The sequence below is a fragment of the Natrix helvetica genome (assembly GCF_964273705.1).
Source record: "Natrix helvetica genome assembly, chromosome: 13".
Taxonomy (NCBI): domain Eukaryota; kingdom Metazoa; phylum Chordata; class Lepidosauria; order Squamata; family Natricidae; genus Natrix; species Natrix helvetica.
Window position 1 is genome coordinate 14095923 of NC_138557.1, and position 18941 is coordinate 14114863.

Genomic DNA, 18941 nt, shown 5'->3' on the forward strand with positions numbered 1-18941 from the left:
ACCGTGGGGCACCTGGCCTGTTCAGCCAGACTTCGGTTCTCTGAATATATGAGTAGCTATCTTGGCAGAGGGTTGAGGTCAACATGAAATTAAAAACCCTTTGCTGTTGCAATCCTTGGGCCATGAAGAGAAAATATCATATGTGGCCCTCAAAAGCATTAGCAGGAGCTATAAATATGGGAGTCCGTGGAGCACTCCCAGTCCTTCAGATCCCCAGAACGAAATGAAGATAAATCAGCTTAATTTATTTTTGTACCACTCAAAGGAGCCCTGGACAAAATATTCCATATTTCCAATTAGCTAACACAATCAGCAATGAAACGGCCTGGCATCAACATGACTTAAATACAGGAGTAAAATAAAGTATAGACACCAATAACATTTTGGGAGATTTCAGGTGAGATAAAAAAAACAGAATAACAGAGTTGGGTGGGACCTTGGAGGTCTTCTAGTCCAACCCTCTGCTCAAGCAGGAGGCCCAATACCAATTCAGACAAGTGGATGTCCAGTCTCTTTTTAAAAGCCTCCAGTGTTGCCAGCTTCTCTTCTGGTTTCCGGTGCGCAGATGCATGCCGGCCAGTTGGTCGTTGCAGGCACTGGAGTGCTGGAAAACGGTCCCCAAAATGCCCAAAATACAGGCTCTTTTCCGGGCCATTTTTTGGGGCTGTTTTCAAGCCGTTTTCCAGGCTGTTTTTGGCCTGAAAATGGCCCCCCAAAAAGGCATGCATGCACTGGTGAACCTTTTTCTTAGGGTGTGCCAAAAATGTGCATGCGCACACTAACACATGCACACACATGTCTGCATCAATTAAAGCCTCCCCGCCCACCTGCGCATACGATCCCCAACCCACCCCGTGCGCATGCAACCCTTCCCTTGTGTGCATGTGTGCGCAACCTCTCCTCAGGCTCTGGAGGCTTTCCTGAAGCCTGGGGAGGGCAAAAACGGCCTCCCCTGGCCCCCCAGAGGCCCTCCGGAAGCCACAAATGGATTGTTTCTGAACTTCTGGTTGGCCCGTTGGGGCCTCTGGAGGCTTTTCTGAAGCTTGGGGAGGGCGAAAACGGCTGCCCCTGGTCTTCCAGAAGGGCCAAAAAATCAGCTGCCAGCAAATATGTCTCCGCATGCCACTTGTGGCCCAGGTGCCATAGGTTTGCCATCACTGCTGTAGGCTGCTTATAATGTAAACCATTGTTGGTGATGAAATGTGCCTTCTGCGCATCCTCTGTCTACCTCCTTTAGGGGCCTTCAGACAAACTTTCTGAGCCCTGCTCTGATCATTTTAGCGGAAGCTACCGAAGAGATAACAAGGATGACATCATTTCCAACACCTTTGAGGTGACTCCCCAAAACAGTGGCCTCGAAACATGCTCCCGCCTGCCCCAGATCCTTTGCGTTTGGAAATCCTTCAAGGAGATCCGGCCCCCGTTTACGCTTCCCCTTGGCTAGCAAGCCTTCACTGCACATCTGAAGGATTTGGGAGCTTCTCTTCAGCTCCTGCCTTGCGCCCAAGGAATGCGTGCAGCATTGCGCAAGCAGCCCCAATTCGGTTCCCATGGATGCTTACGGTTCGTTGCACAGTTTAGATAACCATTATTATTATTCTGGTAGGGAAAGCATGTAACTCGGAGTGGGCGGCAGCCTCCTGCATCTTGTTTGCCCTCAATCACATCTGACTGAAACCTTGGAAGCGTTTTATAAATAAAGCCCCCGTTCCCAGGCTGCGTGTTAAGAGCTGTTTACTTGCTGAGAAGGTTCCTGGCCAGTGATTGCTCTTCTGGCTGTTCAAATGACCGAGCACATTTGGCTGATGATGCGATTTCCTGGAAAAGCCCACAAATTTTCTCCTCTTCCTTATTTTCCTGGGGGGGCAAGAGGACATTTGGTCTTTTATTTTACTTTCTTCTTTTACTTTAAGGGCATTCAATTTGATAAACATAAATATATATCCAAAAGAATTGTGTATGTAATATCTATCTATCTATCTATCATCTATCTATCTATCTATCTATCTATCTATCTATCTATCTATCTATCTATCTATCTATCTATCATCTATCTATCATCTATATTTATCTGTCTATTTATATCTATCATCATCTCTCTCTCTCTCTATCTCTCTATTTTTATATCTATCTATCATCTACAGTATATTTATATCTATCTATCACATCTATTTTTTCTTTCTATCTGTCTATCTATCATATCTATCATCTATATCTAGCTATTTATATCTATCTATTTTTCTTTCTATATCTATCTATCTAATCTATCTATCTATCTATCTCTATCTATCTATCTATTTTTCTATCTATCATCTCTCTCTCATCTACATCTATTTATATCTATCTATTTTTCTTTCTATATCTATCTATATCTATCTATCTATCTCTATCTCTATTTTTCTATCTATCTATCTATCTATCTATCTATCTATCTATCTATCTATCTATCTATCTATCATCTATCTATCATCTATCGCTGTCTATCTGTCTGCCTGTCTATCTGTCTATCTGTCTATCATCTGTCTATGTATCTATCTATCTCTGTCTATCTCTGTGTGTGTGTGTGTGTTCCAGCATAACTCTGGAACGCCTCGAGCAATTTCAACCATACTTGGTACACAGATGACTTACTCTCTGGAAACAAATACTGTGAGGGTAAGACACCCCTAACACAGTGGTGGGTTGCTCCCAGTTTTACTACTAGTTCGCTTTCTGCATGCTTCGCTGTTTTGCCATTTTCAGGCGATTTTCCAAGCTGTTTTCAGACTGTTTTCAGCCCAAAAAATGCCCCCCAAAACAGCCTGTAACAACCTGAAAAATGCCCAAAAAATAGGCAAAGACCAGCTGGTCTTTGGGTTTCCGGTAATCCAGCGCATGCCCATGCACGCATATGCATGCACGTTGTGGTTTGGACACTCGGTACCGAAAAGGTCCTTCATCAGTGTCCTAGAGTCACTTTTTAAATTATTTTGTTTGTTTGTTTGTTTTCAGGACTCCGAGGAATCAGCCAAGTGGCAGCTAAAATCGACATGGAATTTGACTATGATGGGCCACTGATGAAGACCGAAGTCCCTGGGCCGAGATCCAGGGTAAGTGAAGATGAGGATGTGCATCCTTAATACTCCTCAACTCCACTATCACTATCTCCAAATCTGACAGTGATTTCATTTTTTCTGATTAATTAAAAAGTCCAATTTTACAATCAGTCAACTTGGACTTTAATTCTCATTGCATGGAGATGAAAGCAAACTCTGGAAAGTATTCATTATAATCCTTAATTTCTTTTCTTTTATTATTTATTTTATTCATTTTATTCATTTTATATTTATTTTATTCATTTTATATTTATTTTAGTCATTTTATATTTATTTTATATTTATTTTATATTTATTTTATATTTATTTTATATTTATTTTATATTTATTTTATATTTATTTTATATTTATTTTATATTTATTTTATATTTATTTTAGTCATTTTACATTTATTTTAGTCATTTTATATTTATTTTATTTATTTTATTTTCAGGGAGGTCTTATTATTTTTGAGGTGCGCGAGGCCCCTTAACCGCGGACCGCAGATCAGCTGATCCAGAGAGGACCGGAAGTTCTGTTTCTGGCACACTCTTGCCAGCCCTGGCGTCACTGGCCCTGCTGCTCTTTTTGCGTCCGCCACTAAGAGAAGGGACGCAGTAACTAGGATTTGCAGGAGCGGCCTCCGTGAGGCCATTCCTCATGGATGGCAGGTGCATGTGGGGTGCTTGGGGCATGTTCCCTTCTCCCCCCTCAAGAAATGGTGGGGACCGACTGCGCATACGTTTAAATATTTTAGGGGTGGGCTTATTTTGGGGGGGGTGGCTTATTTGAGCATGGGCTCAAAAGCCCAATTGGGCTTATTATTCAGGGGGGGGTCTTATTTTCAGGGAAACAGGGTATTCTCCCAAAACAACCCTCTGAAGTGGGTTGGGCTGAGAGAAAGTAACTCATCCAGCCAGCTTTCATGGCTAAAGGCAGAAGTTGAACTCGCCACCTCTTGCTTTCTAGCCTGGTGCCTTAACCAAAGGGCCAGACTGGCTCTCTGGTTAAATCATGACATTTAAATGCCCTTTGTACTTCCCAGGGTTGAATGAAGTAAAATTGAAAATTAAAAAGGGAAACCAAAAAAAAGTTGAATAGGTTGTACAGGAACGTTTCCTCTCCTGGTTTTTCGATTGGTCAATCTGTATAATAATATTCATTCATTCTTCTTTCAGGAACTAATGAAACAGTTGAATGGAATCCAGGTAATTTCTCCAGATTCCACTTGAAAAACATCCCAGGTCTTCTACCCTTCAAATATTGGCTGCTGAGTCAAAAAAATTGCATGAATGGCAGGCTGCTAAGTGACCTACGTATGCCTGTTTTGTAATCAATAAGGATACTCCCCTGAAACTGAACAGAATGGGAGCATATTTGGTGGTGGCAGAAAAATAATCTGGATATCTGGATTTAACTGGGTGCTGCAGGAAAAAAAATAAGAGGTTGTGTGGGTGAAATTAAATAAATAAATGCATAAACAAATTAATAAATAATCCTTCCAAAATTCCCCGATGCTTCCTGATGGGAAGGGTACTTGGGCATAGATTTGGAATATTGGCCACTGCTCTATTCCTAGTGCCCCGCCTCCTTGGTCACATGGCCCAGAAAATGAATGAATGTATCCTGCCCTGTTTCTTGGTGCGCCCCAATGCATACAGATGCAAGACAAGGGGAGGGGGACAGAAACACACATGCCCAGTGCGTTCCTTGGCTCAGCGAGCTCAATGAAAAATGATGGTCTCTCGCACAAATTGCTCATTGTATTTTAGCCTCAGCTGGACTCTTCTGTGAAATGGACACTCCGCTGCATTACTGATCTTTTCAAATTCATTTCCATTTAAGAATTCTGTAAACGGGGCTCGCATAACAGTAAGACAATCCTAGAATCCCCTTACTTTTACTACATAATTTTTCACCAGAATAAAATGTAATGTACAAAACAAGCAAAAACAAATGATAGAAACTAAGCAATAAAAAACCCGAGAGAATTTGGAAAAAAGAAAAGCAGAAACTTACAACTGCAGTTGTCATCTTAAAAGTTTTCTCCAGACTATTTCCCTCTTTTTAATCCCCAAATGCCAAAACCATCAGAATTCCCTTGTCTTTCCAAGACAAGTATGTCTATAGGAAAGCAATTTACAGAAATGGGAGACCATCCAGAGTTTCCTATTCTCCTTCCTGTCCAGCCTAAATCATGGCTTATTTTGCTTGATTCTCAACTTTGGCGTCGCGCCAGGAAATCTCAGCTTGTTTCATCCGTTTCTCTCAGAACGCAGAGGCAGTCCACTTTTTCTGCAACTACGAAGAAAGCCGAGGAAATTACCTTGTGGATGCTGATGGGAACCGGATGTTGGATCTCTACTCTCAGATTTCATCCATCCCGATTGGTAAGAATTTTTGGGAGCCTTTGCAAGAATTTCCGATCTCGGTTGGAGCAACCGTGGGCAGCCCTACGCCCCAAAACGCTCCATTTTGGCGTCAAGAGCCACACCAAAGATGCGTGTGTCAAATTGGGAATACAGGCAGGAAAAAGGGTACATAGTCCTTGACGTTCGTTTAGTGACCTTTCAAAATTACAACGGCACTGAAAGAGTCACCCGGTTTGGAGAGTCTTGTTCTAAAGCAGGGATTGGCAACCTTAAACACTTAAAGAGCCATTTGGACCCGTTTCCCACCGAAAAGAAAACACCGGCAGCCACAAAATGCTTCCATGCCTGACTATTTCACAAAACTAGCATGTGTAGTTGAATTAAACTTAATTTTTTTCCTGAAACTTCTTTTCTTGGATTTATCCATGGTTGGCCTACCGGGTGTCAAAAAGCTCAATAAATCGCATGCCGGAAGGTGTTGCACATTGGTGATTGTGAGGTCTATTTTGAGCGACAGGGAGCCGCAGCAGAGGGATGAAAGAGCCACATGCAGCCCTAGAGCCGCAGGTTGCTGGCTCCTGTTCTAAGGGGGAAAGCTTCATCTGAGCTCCTGGGAAAAGGAGGCCATTCAGGTGAAACTAAATGGGGGGATTTTGAATCTACCAGGTTTTTTTTACCAGCAAGTCTTCAATTTTAGGTAGCTTTTTTTCTGACTCAGCCTTACCAAGTAATGATAAGCCGTTTGCTCGCGAGTACAAACAAACCCCTTTTCAAACAGGATAGGAAATCTTTTCACACGGATAAACAAAAAAAATCAAATGTAATTAGTCCCAACAGACCTGGCTAAGAAATCCAATTTGCTTGCTGTATCCTAAAAGTGAACAGTTGTCTGTGACAACCGGCCACTCCCAAACCTCTACTATTTATTTCCCAGCCAGGGAGGGGCTGGCTAGCGTCCATGTCTGCTTTTCCCTGAGAGCCGGCTTATTGATTTCCTTTGTTCTCCTCTCCTCTCTGTGCATACGTGCCTCTGGGATGGACCCCATCTCTTTTTCCCTCTCACTCAGGCCCTGAAGACAGCTGCCTCTCCACCTGGGGGAAGACGGAAGGGCAGGCCTCTGCCTCTGATGCTGTTTCCTTATCAGAGCCTTCCCAGGCCCCCCGCATTACCTCCTCCTTGTCTGACTCCACTGCTAGCTCTGCTGGCAGCTGACGGGCCACAACAGCTTTATTTTTTTAATCTCTTCTAAGGATAGGATAGTTCTGGAATGATGCCAGGTGTTTTCAGCCACCATTGACCTGCCACTCAAGAAAAAATATTAGCGCACAATCATACTTCAGTCCTGCTGCAAATTTGACTTTTCAGGACCGATTGGAAGTATAGTCCTGTGCTCTAAAAAGGTTGCCGTATTTAATTTGAAATATGCATTTTGAAAAACAAAGGTCACACTTTTGAAGAGGGTGGGCAGAGAGGGAGAAGATCATTAGTTTGAAAGGATCGAAGATCTACATTAAAATTGAACAGCCCTCCCTCTTTTAAAGGGGGGGGGGATAAGATACCACCTACCTCCTGTTTACAAAGCAATCCCTTTCAGTAGTTCCAAGAAGGTTGCATATTAATTTAGTTTAATTTAGTGTATTGTCATTGCACCTCGTACAACAAAATTAAATGCCATCTTCAGTGTATATTATAACTATAAAAATAAAACACAAACACACATCCTTCACATGCCATACAATTGAATTGAAAGCCCCTGATACTGCATTAATATTGAACTATACAGTAGAATTCAGGATAGTTACCGCTCTGGAAAGCTGTTTTTCAGCCTATTTGTCCTTGTTTTTATTGCCCTGTACCGTCTGCCAGATGGTAATAGTTGAAAAAAAAAGGGAGCCCAGGATGAGATGGATCTTTAAGAATGTATTGAACTTTCTTAAGGCAGCGGGAACTATAAAGCTCTTTTAAAGAGGGGAGGGGGCAACCCATGATCCTCTGGGCAATGACGTTGACCCTCTGGAGCGCTGTCCTATCTGTCCCTGTGCAATTGGCAAACCATTTGCACTATTCAGTTGACCCTGAGGGCACAGATAAACCTCCAAGTGGCCTCAACAACTCTCAGAGAGAGCGCTAATAACCAGATGACTTCAAGGAATATAAATCCTTCCATCCTCCACCATTCAGTCAGAACTGACGAAGCTTGTTGGATGAGAAGCGAAATGTCTTCAAGGAAAAACTAAATCCAGTTGCCTTTGTGGGTGGGGGGGAAAGCATATTTGAGACAATTTAATTGGAAATTTCTTGAAAGCAGATGACAATGGTCTCTGTGTATCCTTCTAGGCTACAGCCACCCATCTCTGATCAAACTTTTACAACAGCCCCAGAATCTGGTAAGTGACCTTTTGCCGAAGGTACCAAATTGCCAAAACGGTGCGTAAATTGCCTCTTTGTGAAGCTTCCCTTCTTCTCCCCAAGATCCCAGAGTGTCTGCCTGTCCTTTCCCAGGGCCGTTCACCCACTGCTCAGGGTCCCTGAGGCTGGAACCAGGAGCCTCCCCACCTACTTGGGGGTGAGTCTCCAAAATAAGCCATTTCTACGGGAATGGCTGAGAATGACAGGAGTTGGCATGAACGGTTTTGTCTTGCTCTCTTCAGCTAGGAGAGACCAAAGGAACTCATTCCCTGATTGGGTTCTGGGTTGGTTCTCATATCAACCATCTTTTGGTCTGCAGCCAAAGGGGAGAGAAAGAAGAGCTGAAGAGCTGCCGCGAGGTTTCCTGGGATTGTCTTGCCCTGGGGCTACTAATCTCCATCATAATTTAAATTCTCTGTGTAATTGCCAGAGAGTCAGGCCTGCAGTCATATTCCTTCTTAGGATCTTTGGCCTGCCACACTCTCTGTTATTTCATTATGCTGTTTCATTAGTGTAGTAATTGGGAGGGGGGAATAGAAAGGAGTAGAATTGTGGAATGTGTTGTTGTCATTCTTTTCGAGAAGCCAAGATCGTCTTTTGTCTCCGCACCTCTGCACCTAACCGGAACCAGCTGGGTGGAGATGCCAGCGTGACTGAAGAAGATTGGACCATGTGATGGATTTATGGGTGTGGGGATATAAGATCATGAACTTTCAACTGGGTGGAATCCCAGGAAGCTTTTAGATTTGGGATTCCACAGTTTGTTGCCAACATGTCTGACTTATTAAATTAGAACTCTAAGGATAGCTCTGCCTTGGACCCTGATTTAATTCTGCATGATATTTGGAATGCTGACACAGAGCTTGTTGCAAAAACCAAATCCAGAAAGAACACACAGATAACGGATTCCGCAGGATTCATTAACTTCTTTATAGACATAAAAACACATGAACAAATGTACAATACCAACAGCAGATTCTTCCAACATGGTAGAGAGGAGAGGCTGTAAGTAGTTTCAATTCAGAGAGCGGACTAGATTAGTTCTCTTGCACAGACTCAGAGCTACATAGGTAAGCCACGCCCAGGCTCTGAGCTGTCTGGCCTGGCTCTCAGTCACCAAATAGTTTCCATTGGCTGACCCAGTTCCCATGCCTATGCATTGGCTGACCTTGTTACCCTGTCCTATTCCAGCCAGTCTCCAATGTCTGACCTGTTGCTATGGCCTATTCCAGTTCATGAATATTCTGACAGTAATCGCCACTGCTCTTCTTTGCAAAGCTAATGTGTGTGCTGGACAAAACCTCCCACAAGGCATCAGAAATGGATGGAGGATACTCGTAGCAAACTAGACTAGGCTAACATGCGTTTGGTACAGTGGTGGGTTCCTACCAGTTCGTACTGATTCGGGCAGCGACCCAGGCTTGCCATGGCCCCAAACCGGTTTCCCAGGCAGTGCCACCGCCACCGCCATCTTGTTTTTTAGTTCTGTGCATGCACAGAACAATTTTAATTGCACTGTGCATGCGCATGAAGCATGCACATGAGTGAACCAGCAGTAGTGCCTGCCAGAACCCACCCCTGGTTTGGTAACTTATAATTCGGTGTTTGGGGAACTCCAAGTGCTGGACTGGCACGTAATGTGAACAGAACCACATGCCCTCTAGACAACTGTGTTATTAACATGAATGGTTTTAGCATGTTGTGTGAACTCCTCATACATGTATGGAAGAAGGTTTTAGACTGATTATAAGCTTTTTCTCTGGATGTCCATGACAAGATCGATCTTTCTCGATGAGGCAAGGATGGGTCACCAAAGGAATAGTTTTGAAGGCAAAGCCAGCAAAACCTGGTTATTTTTTTTAGAAATTTGGACGTAAGTTAAACCCAAGCAATCTTTTAGCGCAGTGTTTCTCCACCTGAGGGATTCTGGGAGTTGAAGTCCACACATCTCAAAGTTGCCAAGGTCGCGCAACACTGATCTAGAGGGCACAAAGAAAGGAAATTGGTTCAAAATCTAGAGGACACCAAAGTGTCTCAGTAATAAGTAGCATCTTCCGTCTGCAGATTCTCCCAAATAGTTTCCACTCCAGCTAAATTCTGATACCAGATAGAGCTTGGTTGGCTTACAGGTTTGGGGGAAGAGTGGTTGCAAGCCTCAAAATTGGGGGTGTTCTTTGTTTAAGGCAATTAAGGTCACCTCACGCACTGTTTTTGATTGACCCTTTGATAAGTTTGTAGTCTATTCATGATAAAGTTCTCTTCTCTTGTTTCTCTTCTCTTATTTTTCTTTTCTCTGTTCTATTTTCTTCTTTCATTTTTCTCTTCTCTTCCCCTTTCTTCTTCCCTTGTCTTCCCTTCCCTTCTCTTCTCTTATTATTTTCTCTGTTCTATTTTCTTCTTTCATTTTTCTCTTTCCTTTTTTCTCCTTCCCTTCTCCTCTTCTCTCTCCTTTTTTTTTTTATTATTCAGAGCACTTTTGTCAACAGACCTGCCCTAGGAATTTTGCCTCCAGAAAATTTTGCTGAAAAGCTAAAGGAATCTTTGCTTTCGGTAAGTTTTAATCTAGCACAGAAGGAGCAGTGAAACTGACATCCAGCATTGGGTTTTGCCAAGAATTCCAGGACTGGCAAATACAAGGAGAGGCTGAGGAAACTGGAGAGGTCCGGCATTTTAAAAGGATAAGGGAATGATAGCCCAAACACCTGAAAAGATGCAACATGGAACAAGACCATTATGAGTTCTCTATTATATCAGACTAGCTGGATACCCATGCTTCGCGATGAAACTATATGATCGGGCAATGCGGGAGAAATCTGGTTCAATCCGTTGGCTCAGTGGTAGTCGGTGATTGAAGCATATAAGGGAATATCGCTCCTGTCACCTTGAGTCTGGAATTAGTTCCATAGGTAGAAGGCGTAGACATTTTGGTGATGTACCAATGTTTAGTACTGTAAGGATCCCCAGACCGCTCCTGAGTGAAGGAGTGGAATGTCTGCCAGTTTGAACTGAGGTAATGGAATGGTGAGGCAGCTGGCAGTTGGAACAGAGTTCTTTTCAGGTGGGGAGGGGGAGTAGAACTCCTTAGCATCAGAGCATGTTAATTACTGTATAAGAAAGGCTAATGATCTGATGGTCATTTTGAAAAATCCTTTCTTAGCGAGCACCTAGAAGCGAAGAGGAACATCCCTGCCAAATTTCAAGTTTGTAGGTTTTACGGTTCTGGAGATTTTGTGATAAGTGAGTGGTATATATATATATTGCAGGATCTGGGATAATGGATTAGGTTATATTGAGAAAAGTTTCTTAAGAATGAGAGCATTTTAGCCATGACCTGGGAGATGATGGACTGCTGTTTGCAGGATCAAAGAGAAATTGGATTGGCATCAATTAAAGAGCCTTTATTTTGAACTCTTGCCTTGGGTAGCTAGTTGGAGTCCGTGGACTAAATGCCACTTCCATAACCGTATCCTTTAGGCATTGGGGCTAATTCTAAACATTTGGGGGGAGGGGTTAAAATAAGCATGATTTTGTTGCAATGCTCAGTTATGATGAGCCTTACATGCTCTTTGAATTGAAAGATTTGCATTTCTTCTCCGCTGCCAGGTTGCTCCTAAAGGCCTCTCTCAAGTAGTAACCATGTCCTGCGGATCTTGCTCCAATGAAAACGCCTTTAAAACCATATTTATGTGGTACAGGGTGAGTAAAAGCTATATGGATGCTCTGGGAGGATGGTCTTTGCTCAAAGCGGGATATAGGGAGTGAGGGGACCCTCAGTTCAATTTCAAAATCTTTGTGTCGATGTAGGAAAAGAGCAGACAGAACTGGAGGTTGGAGATAAACCTGTCATCAGCTTAGAGCCCTTATGTTGCCACAAATGATCCAACTCTCCCCCCTCCCTCATAGAATTTCTTTGACCCTTAAGATAAAAGTAAAGGTCGCCCTCACACACTATATTGCCAAAAGTATTTGCTCCCCCATCCAAATAATCAGAATCAGGTGTTCCAATCACTTCCATGGCCACAGGTGTATAAAATCAAGTCCCTAGGCATGCAGACTGTTTTTACAAACATTGGTGAAAGAAGGGGTCACTCTCAGGAGCTCAGTGAATCCCAGCGTGGAACTGTGATAGGATGCCACCTGTGCAACAAATCCAGTCGTGAAATTTCCCCGCTCCTCAATATTCCACTGTCAACTGTCAGCTGTCTTATAAGAACGTGGAAGTTTTTGGGAAGGACAGCAACTCAGCCACGAAGTGGTAGGCCACGTAAACTTGTCCAACATCAGTGTGTGACCTCACAAATGCGCTTCTGGAAGAATGGTCAAAAATTCCTACAAACACACTCCCGAACCTTGTGGACAGCCTTCCCAGAAGAGTTGAAGCTGTTATAGCTGCCAAGGGTGGACCGACGTCATATTGAACCCTATGGATTAGGAATGGGATGTCACTTACAGTCAGTTCCTATGCGAGGAAAGGCAGGTGAGCGAATACTTTTTGCAATATAGTGTACGTGCTCGTCGTTCCCGACTTTAGGGGGCGCTGTTCATCTCCATTTCAGATGGGTTGGAAGGCAACTCTTGGCTAGGAAGATGATGGGAAACTTTTGTTTTCCAGAACAAAGAAAGGGGAGACAACAGAGTTACCAAAGAAGAGTTGGAGACTTGCATGATTAACCAGGTAAGGGACATTCCTTCATTCGGCAGAGCAAAAAGCCCGTGTCAAATCTACATTCTGGGCCTTTGCTTCAGGGTTCACCTGCCCAGCAAGGCAGCATAAGACCTAGAGCTGGTCCTCAACTTAAAGAACAGTTTGCTTAGTGACCCTTTGAAGTTACGATGACACAAAAAATGAGTTATGACCATTTTTCACACTTATGACTGTTGCAGCATCCCCCTGGTTGCGGGATTTACATTAGGATGCTTGACAGATTAGTAAATACATTTTTATTACGTTATAAACTATTATAAAAGACAAAATACAGAAGCAAATATGAGACCAGTGAAGGGGAAAGGAAAAGGGGAAAGACGACTGACTCACATTTATGACGGTTGCAGTGTCCTGGGGTCATTTGATTGCCTTTTTGCGACCTCCTGCCAAGCCAAGTCCATGGGAAAGCCAGATTCACTTAACGACTGTGTTCCTAATGAAACAACTGCAGTGATTCACTTAACAAATGTGGCAGGAAAATTCGTAAAGTGGGGCAGAACTCACTTAGCAAATTTCTCACTTAGCAACATAAATGTTGGGCTCAATTGTGGTCATAATTTGAGGACTACCTATACTGAGCACACACACCCTTTGCAACATCAGAGGACTGGCAACTGAAAGGACAATGTGAACTGAGCAGAGGTCAGCCCAACACTTGCCACCGTTGGTTGCTTTTATTCTAATTTTCTGACTGCAAACATTTCTGTATTCCAACCCTCCTTCCTGCTTTCCTGTGGAGGGGATGTCCCTTTTATTTAAAAAAATCAACCCCTTTTTTTTAACCCAACAAACCTTTCCCAACAAAGTCCCAAGAGAACGTCATTCTCTTGGTTCTGTAATCTCTTTCGCAACTCAGTTTCCTCACAGCATCTGATGTAGTCCGTTTCATCATCCTTTAAATCACTTTTGCAAACTGATAGTAAATACCACTGCTCCATTTTTCTGTGTTTATGCAAGTAATGTCCTATTCTAGTCTATTCTATATTTATTTCATTCCATTCTATTCCATTCCATTCTATATTTATTCTATTCTATTCTATTCTATTCTATATTTATTCCTTTCCATTCCATTCTCTATTCTATTCTATTCTCTATTCCATTCTATTCCATTCCATTCTTTATTCTATTGTATTCTTCTATTGCATATTTATTCCGTTCCATTCATATATATGTGTGTGTCTGTGTGTATGTTCTGTTGTGATCTATTCTATTCTATCCTTAATTCTGTTCTGTTCTATATTTATTCTGTTCCATTCCACTCCACTCCACTCTACTCCATTCTATTTTTATTCTATTCTATTCTTAATTCTATTCTATTCTATTCTTAATTCTATTCTATTCTATATTTATTCCATTCTATTTTATTTTTATTCTATTCTATTTTTATTCTATTCTATTCTATATTTATTCTATTGTATTCTTAATTCTATTCCATATTTATTCCATTCCATTCCTTTCTATTTCTATTCCTATTCCTATTCAATTCTATTCTATTCTTATTCCTATTGATTCCTGACACGGTACACCATGGTTCAGTTAGCCGTGAGTTAGAGCATTAGCTATGTAGCCAAAACAGATGTGATAAAATGAGAGATCATTTTAATAATACAATACTACAGCAGAGTTGGAAGGGCACCTTGGAGCTAGTCCAACTCCCTGCCTAGGCAGGAAACCCTATACCGTTTCATTTTTATATTCTTAGTTCTCTTTCCCTCATTATTACTAAATCAAATTCATTCTATCTTGTATTTGGAGCAAATTTGTCATTTCTGTACATCTTTCCATGGAGATTCTCAGTCATCCAGGTCATGTTTGTCCCAAAGGTGCTTTTTCAAGTGGCAACTGGACTTTCTGGGTTTTCTTTGAAGATGTTTCGCTTCTCATCCAAGAGGTTTCATGGATGAGAAGTGAAATGTCTTCAGGGAAAAACAAGAAAGTCCAGTTCCCAGTTGAAAACCCACCTTTGGGACATCCATTACTGGAGGTTAAGAGTCGTCTAGATAGTCACTTATCTGAAATGGTATAGGTTATCCTGCTTCTGCAGGGGGCTGGACTAGAAGACCTCCAAGGTCCCTTCTATTCTATTCTATTCCATTCCATTCCATATTCCATTCCATTCTATATTCGATAGATATTTAATTATATATTCTATAGATATTTAATCAAGAATACATTTCAAATAAATATTTTCTCATAAAAATGGTTCCCCGCTTTATTTCTTTCTAGCTTTATGTCTGGTGCTCCTTCCACTGAAACTGGAACACTCCTTTCAATAAGCCACACTTTAGAGGAGTGTGGCTTATCTAAACAGAGAAAGTTGCAACGTGTTGCCTTATCTATTAGTATTATTGACCTTTTGTTTCATTTTATCTTATCTTGGTTTTCTTGTTTTATTTCCATACTTCGTGTTCTTAAAAGCTGGACAATGTCCACAATAAGGTTTGGGCCAGCTAGAGAACAAGAGGGTGGATGAGTGTTGTCAATTGTTTCTTTCATAGTTGAAAATCAAAGATGTTTTCAGCAAGAGTCAAGCACTCTGGACAGGCAGGGGTGCTTTCTCTAAATTGGGATGTGATGCAGTGACCCAGATATGAAGGCCAGAGGGCAGCCCAGTCGCTTCCCACAGAGACAGCAGCTTCTTTTAACAGAAAGCAAAGGACTAAATGACTGAGACAGAAAACAGAACAGAATAGCAAGAGTTGGAAGGGACCTTGGAGGTCTTCTAGTCCAACCCCCTGCTCAAGCGTTAGAGACCCAATACCATTCCAGACAAATGGCTGCACAGTCTCTTTTTAAAAAAAAAAAAAACCAGTGATGGAGCATTCACAACTTCTGAAGGCAAGCCATTCCACTGGTTAATTGTTCTCACTGTCAGGAAATTCCTCCTTAGTTGGTTGCTTCTCTCCTGGATTAATTCCCATCCATTGCTTATTGTCTAGCTCTTCTGGTGCTTTGGAGGATAATTTGACCCTCTCTTCTTTGTGGCAGCTCCTCAAATATTGGAACCCTACTATTGTGTCACCCCTAGTCCTTCTTTTCACTAGACTAGGCCCAATTTCTGCAACTCTTCTCCATATGTTTTATCCTCCAGTTCCCTAATAATCTTTATTGCTCTTCTCGGTCCTCTTTCTAGAATCTCACCAACGTTTTTATATTGTGGTGACCAAAATTGGATGCAGTATTCCAAGTGTGGTCTTACCAATGCCTTATAAAGCGTTACTAATACTCCATTTGATCTTGATTTTATCTCTCTGCTGCTATACACTGCTGGCTACTATTTAAGTGATTATTCACTTGGATTCCAAGATCCCTTCTGCAGTGAGCTGCTATTAAGCCAAGTTTCACCAAATATGCACCTGTACATTCATTTTTTCTTACCTATGTAATTGGTGGCATCAAAAGAGCTAATGATGAAGGTCAACCTAGGTGTTGTTGAAGAGGGAATGGAGTTGTCAGAGAGAGGGGTGGGGGTGGAGCCTGGGCCATCTGTCAGCCCTCAGATGGACAGTCAACAGCCCCCAGGTCTGGAGGTGGATGATGAGGAAGAGGAAGAATAGCTAGGTCCAGTGCCTGATGCACAGAAGGCAGGGGAGAGGAGAGCAGTGGAAATCTATGGGCCGGTCCATGGGACAGAAGAGCCACCACTGCTAGTGAAGCCCGACCCTAGCTCTGGGGATCAAAGACAGGGGTAGAAATGAATAGGTCTGGCCAACAACTATTCATCTCCCTGCCGGACAGACTTGTTAGCCTGCAGTGAAAGAGAAACTTTTTTGCCTGGGCTGCTGGTGCTTCTAATAAAGGAATCCTTGATTTAAACACAGGGGGTTTGTTGTGTTTGTGGTGCTGGAGCAGAACACTAGGATTTGGGAGGGTCTACGCCTCATCTTTTGCTCAGCCAAAAAGTCCTCTGGATGACTTTGGGCCAATCACTCCTAGCCTAACCCAAGGTGGGGGTCTGTGAAGATAAGGCTTGAAGAAGAGTGAAATAAGACTGCAATCTTGAGGGATAACTTTTTCTTGGTTTTGGAACTCTGCTTTGCTTGGGTTTGAATGCCATCCCTCTGAATTAATATTCACAATAGAGGAGAACTTTCTCCTAATAGCACAGCAGAATTGGAAAAATATAATAAGTTCTCCTCCACCTGAACGATTTTATCATTCAGTTGGGAATCCCACTTAGCGTTGCTGTGGGGAAGATGCTGCCCCCTTGTGGCCCAATTTGAAAATTAATTAACTAATGAATAAACATTCATTTCCTCTTTGCATTTCAGCCCCCGGGTTGCCCGGAATACAGCATGCTTTCCTTTATGGGTGCATTTCACGGGAGAACCATGGGTAAGGAAGAGTTGTTGTTTTGTTGTTGTTGTTGCAAGTAGCATTAAATACAAGCTTAGATGATCAATGAGCTGGCTTGATTGATTATACGCCATCAAGGTGACGTCAGATAAGGCCTAATATTTCAAGAGCTTTCATCCCACCGAGCCAACACTGATGAGACAATTCGATCTCTTAAGGCAAAGCTTTATTGAGTACATCATTTTGCCACCGACTGAAAGCAAAACCAACTCTGTTTAATTTTCGCGGTTTTCACAGAATTAAAGAATTAAATCTCCTTCCCTACACCCATTTGCACAGGTCACATGGTCCAATCAGGTGTCTAAATACTGTTATGGAAACTGTCTGAGCCTTGATTGAACATCTGGTTAAATCACGGGTGTCATACTCAAGGCCCGTGGGCCGAGTCTGGCCCACAGAGTGCTTAGAACTGACCCGTGGGGCACCCTGGAAAGAGTGAAGGACCGGCACGCAGTGCCTCTGCCAGTGAAAATGGGCTCCCGATCTCCATTGTTGGCTGGGATGGCCTCCTTCAATCCTCCGCCAGCGAAAATGGAGCTCAGGAGGCCATGTGCAGGCCTCAGAAGCTCCATTTTTGCTGGCAGAGGGCTGCAGGAGGCCGTCCCAGCTGAAAACAGAGCCCAGGAAGGCCACACACGGCCCTCAGAAGCTCTGTTTTCGCTGGCAGAGGGAGGCAGGAGGCCGTCTCAGCTGAAAACAGAGCTCAGGAGGGCTGCACACTGGCAAAGGGCCACTCGCTGGCCACTTGGCCCCCTGAGTTGAAACACAGTCCTGATGTGCCCTCAATGAAATCGAGTTTGACACCCCTGGGTTAGATAACCTTGGTTCCCACAAGATGGTTTCTTGTGGGTGCCTGGAACTGGCATTCCCAAGGTGGCTTCCCTTTCCCCTGGAGTTTGTGGCAAGCTGAAAAGCAGCAATAGCTTTTCAACAAAAATCACACTTCGAACTTGACAGATCCATGATGCTGTGTGCAGGCATTGGGGATAATTAACATACAGACAAAGGGCTGCCAAGGAAATTTTGCACAGAAAGGAGATAGATCTGTAGCTTCTATCATCCAGCTTCAGAAACCAAGTTTGAGTTGAGTGAAAGGAACTGTCAAGGTTCCAAATAGCATCCAAAATTAAATCAGAGTCCAAGGCAAAGTATTCCTCAAAGTTCCAATTTATTAAGAGAGCAATGTTGGCACATCTGGGAAAACCTGAATCTGAAAGTTTCCCGGTTTTCCCCACCCAGTTTAAAATTCAAGATCTTGCTCCCCACCCCCCACAAGTCCATCCCATGGTCCAATCTTCCACTGCCATGCTGGCAACTTCCTCCCATTCGGTTCCAGTCAGGTACAGAGGTGCAAAGACAAAGGATGACCTTGGCTTACTAGAAAGAATGTTGTTATGGCTACATAGCATCTCACTCCTTACAATCCCCCCTCCCATTTTCCCACAATAGAAAATGCATAGTAAAATAATAAAAAGTGTAAGGAGGTCAAAGATCCAAAAAGAAAAAGATGGCTGCAGGCTTGACAGGAACTTCCTATCCAGTTGAGCAAGCATTTTTTCTGCAGGGATGTTACCTATCCAGAACGAGGTGCTTAGTCTTTGAATGCTTCCTCTGGTTTTCATGGTTTCGTTTCTCTTTGTTTAGGCTGCTTGGCCACTACGCACTCCAAGGCCATTCACAAGCTGGACATCCCATCCTTTGACTGGCCCATCGCTCCCTTCCCAAGGCTGCAGTACCCTTTGGAAGACTTTGTGCGAGAAAACGAGCAAGAGGAAGCGCGCTGCTTAGAGGAGGTGAGGACAACCCATCTTCAGAGTGCAGGAGGTGCCTCGGGCAGCAGTGGAAGGATTTATACTCCTTGCAGAGAGAACTGGTCATTTGCATCCTTTTAGTGAGTTGTTGAGGCCACCTGGAGGACCTAGTTACCTGCGGGATCGCATCCTGCCCCATACATCCCTGCGACCAATCCGCTCGCACAGAGAGGGACTTCTCCAGGTGCCGTCCACTAAACAGTGTCGGGGGGC

General features: G+C 43.1%; 1 protein-coding gene across 1 annotated transcript in view; it reads left to right on the plus strand.

Annotated features, from left to right (window-relative positions):
• ABAT (4-aminobutyrate aminotransferase) overlaps positions 1–18941 on the plus strand; it is a 65417-nt gene that overhangs the window by 34660 nt on the left and 11816 nt on the right. The window contains exons 3-11 of the mRNA XM_081965973.1: positions 2992–3089; positions 4253–4282; positions 5347–5464; positions 7785–7834; positions 10326–10406; positions 11460–11552; positions 12469–12531; positions 16833–16896; positions 18562–18710. Coding sequence (XP_081822099.1) covers positions 2992–3089; positions 4253–4282; positions 5347–5464; positions 7785–7834; positions 10326–10406; positions 11460–11552; positions 12469–12531; positions 16833–16896; positions 18562–18710 — 746 coding nt within the window. The remainder of the gene's footprint in view (positions 1–2991; positions 3090–4252; positions 4283–5346; positions 5465–7784; positions 7835–10325; positions 10407–11459; positions 11553–12468; positions 12532–16832; positions 16897–18561; positions 18711–18941) is intronic.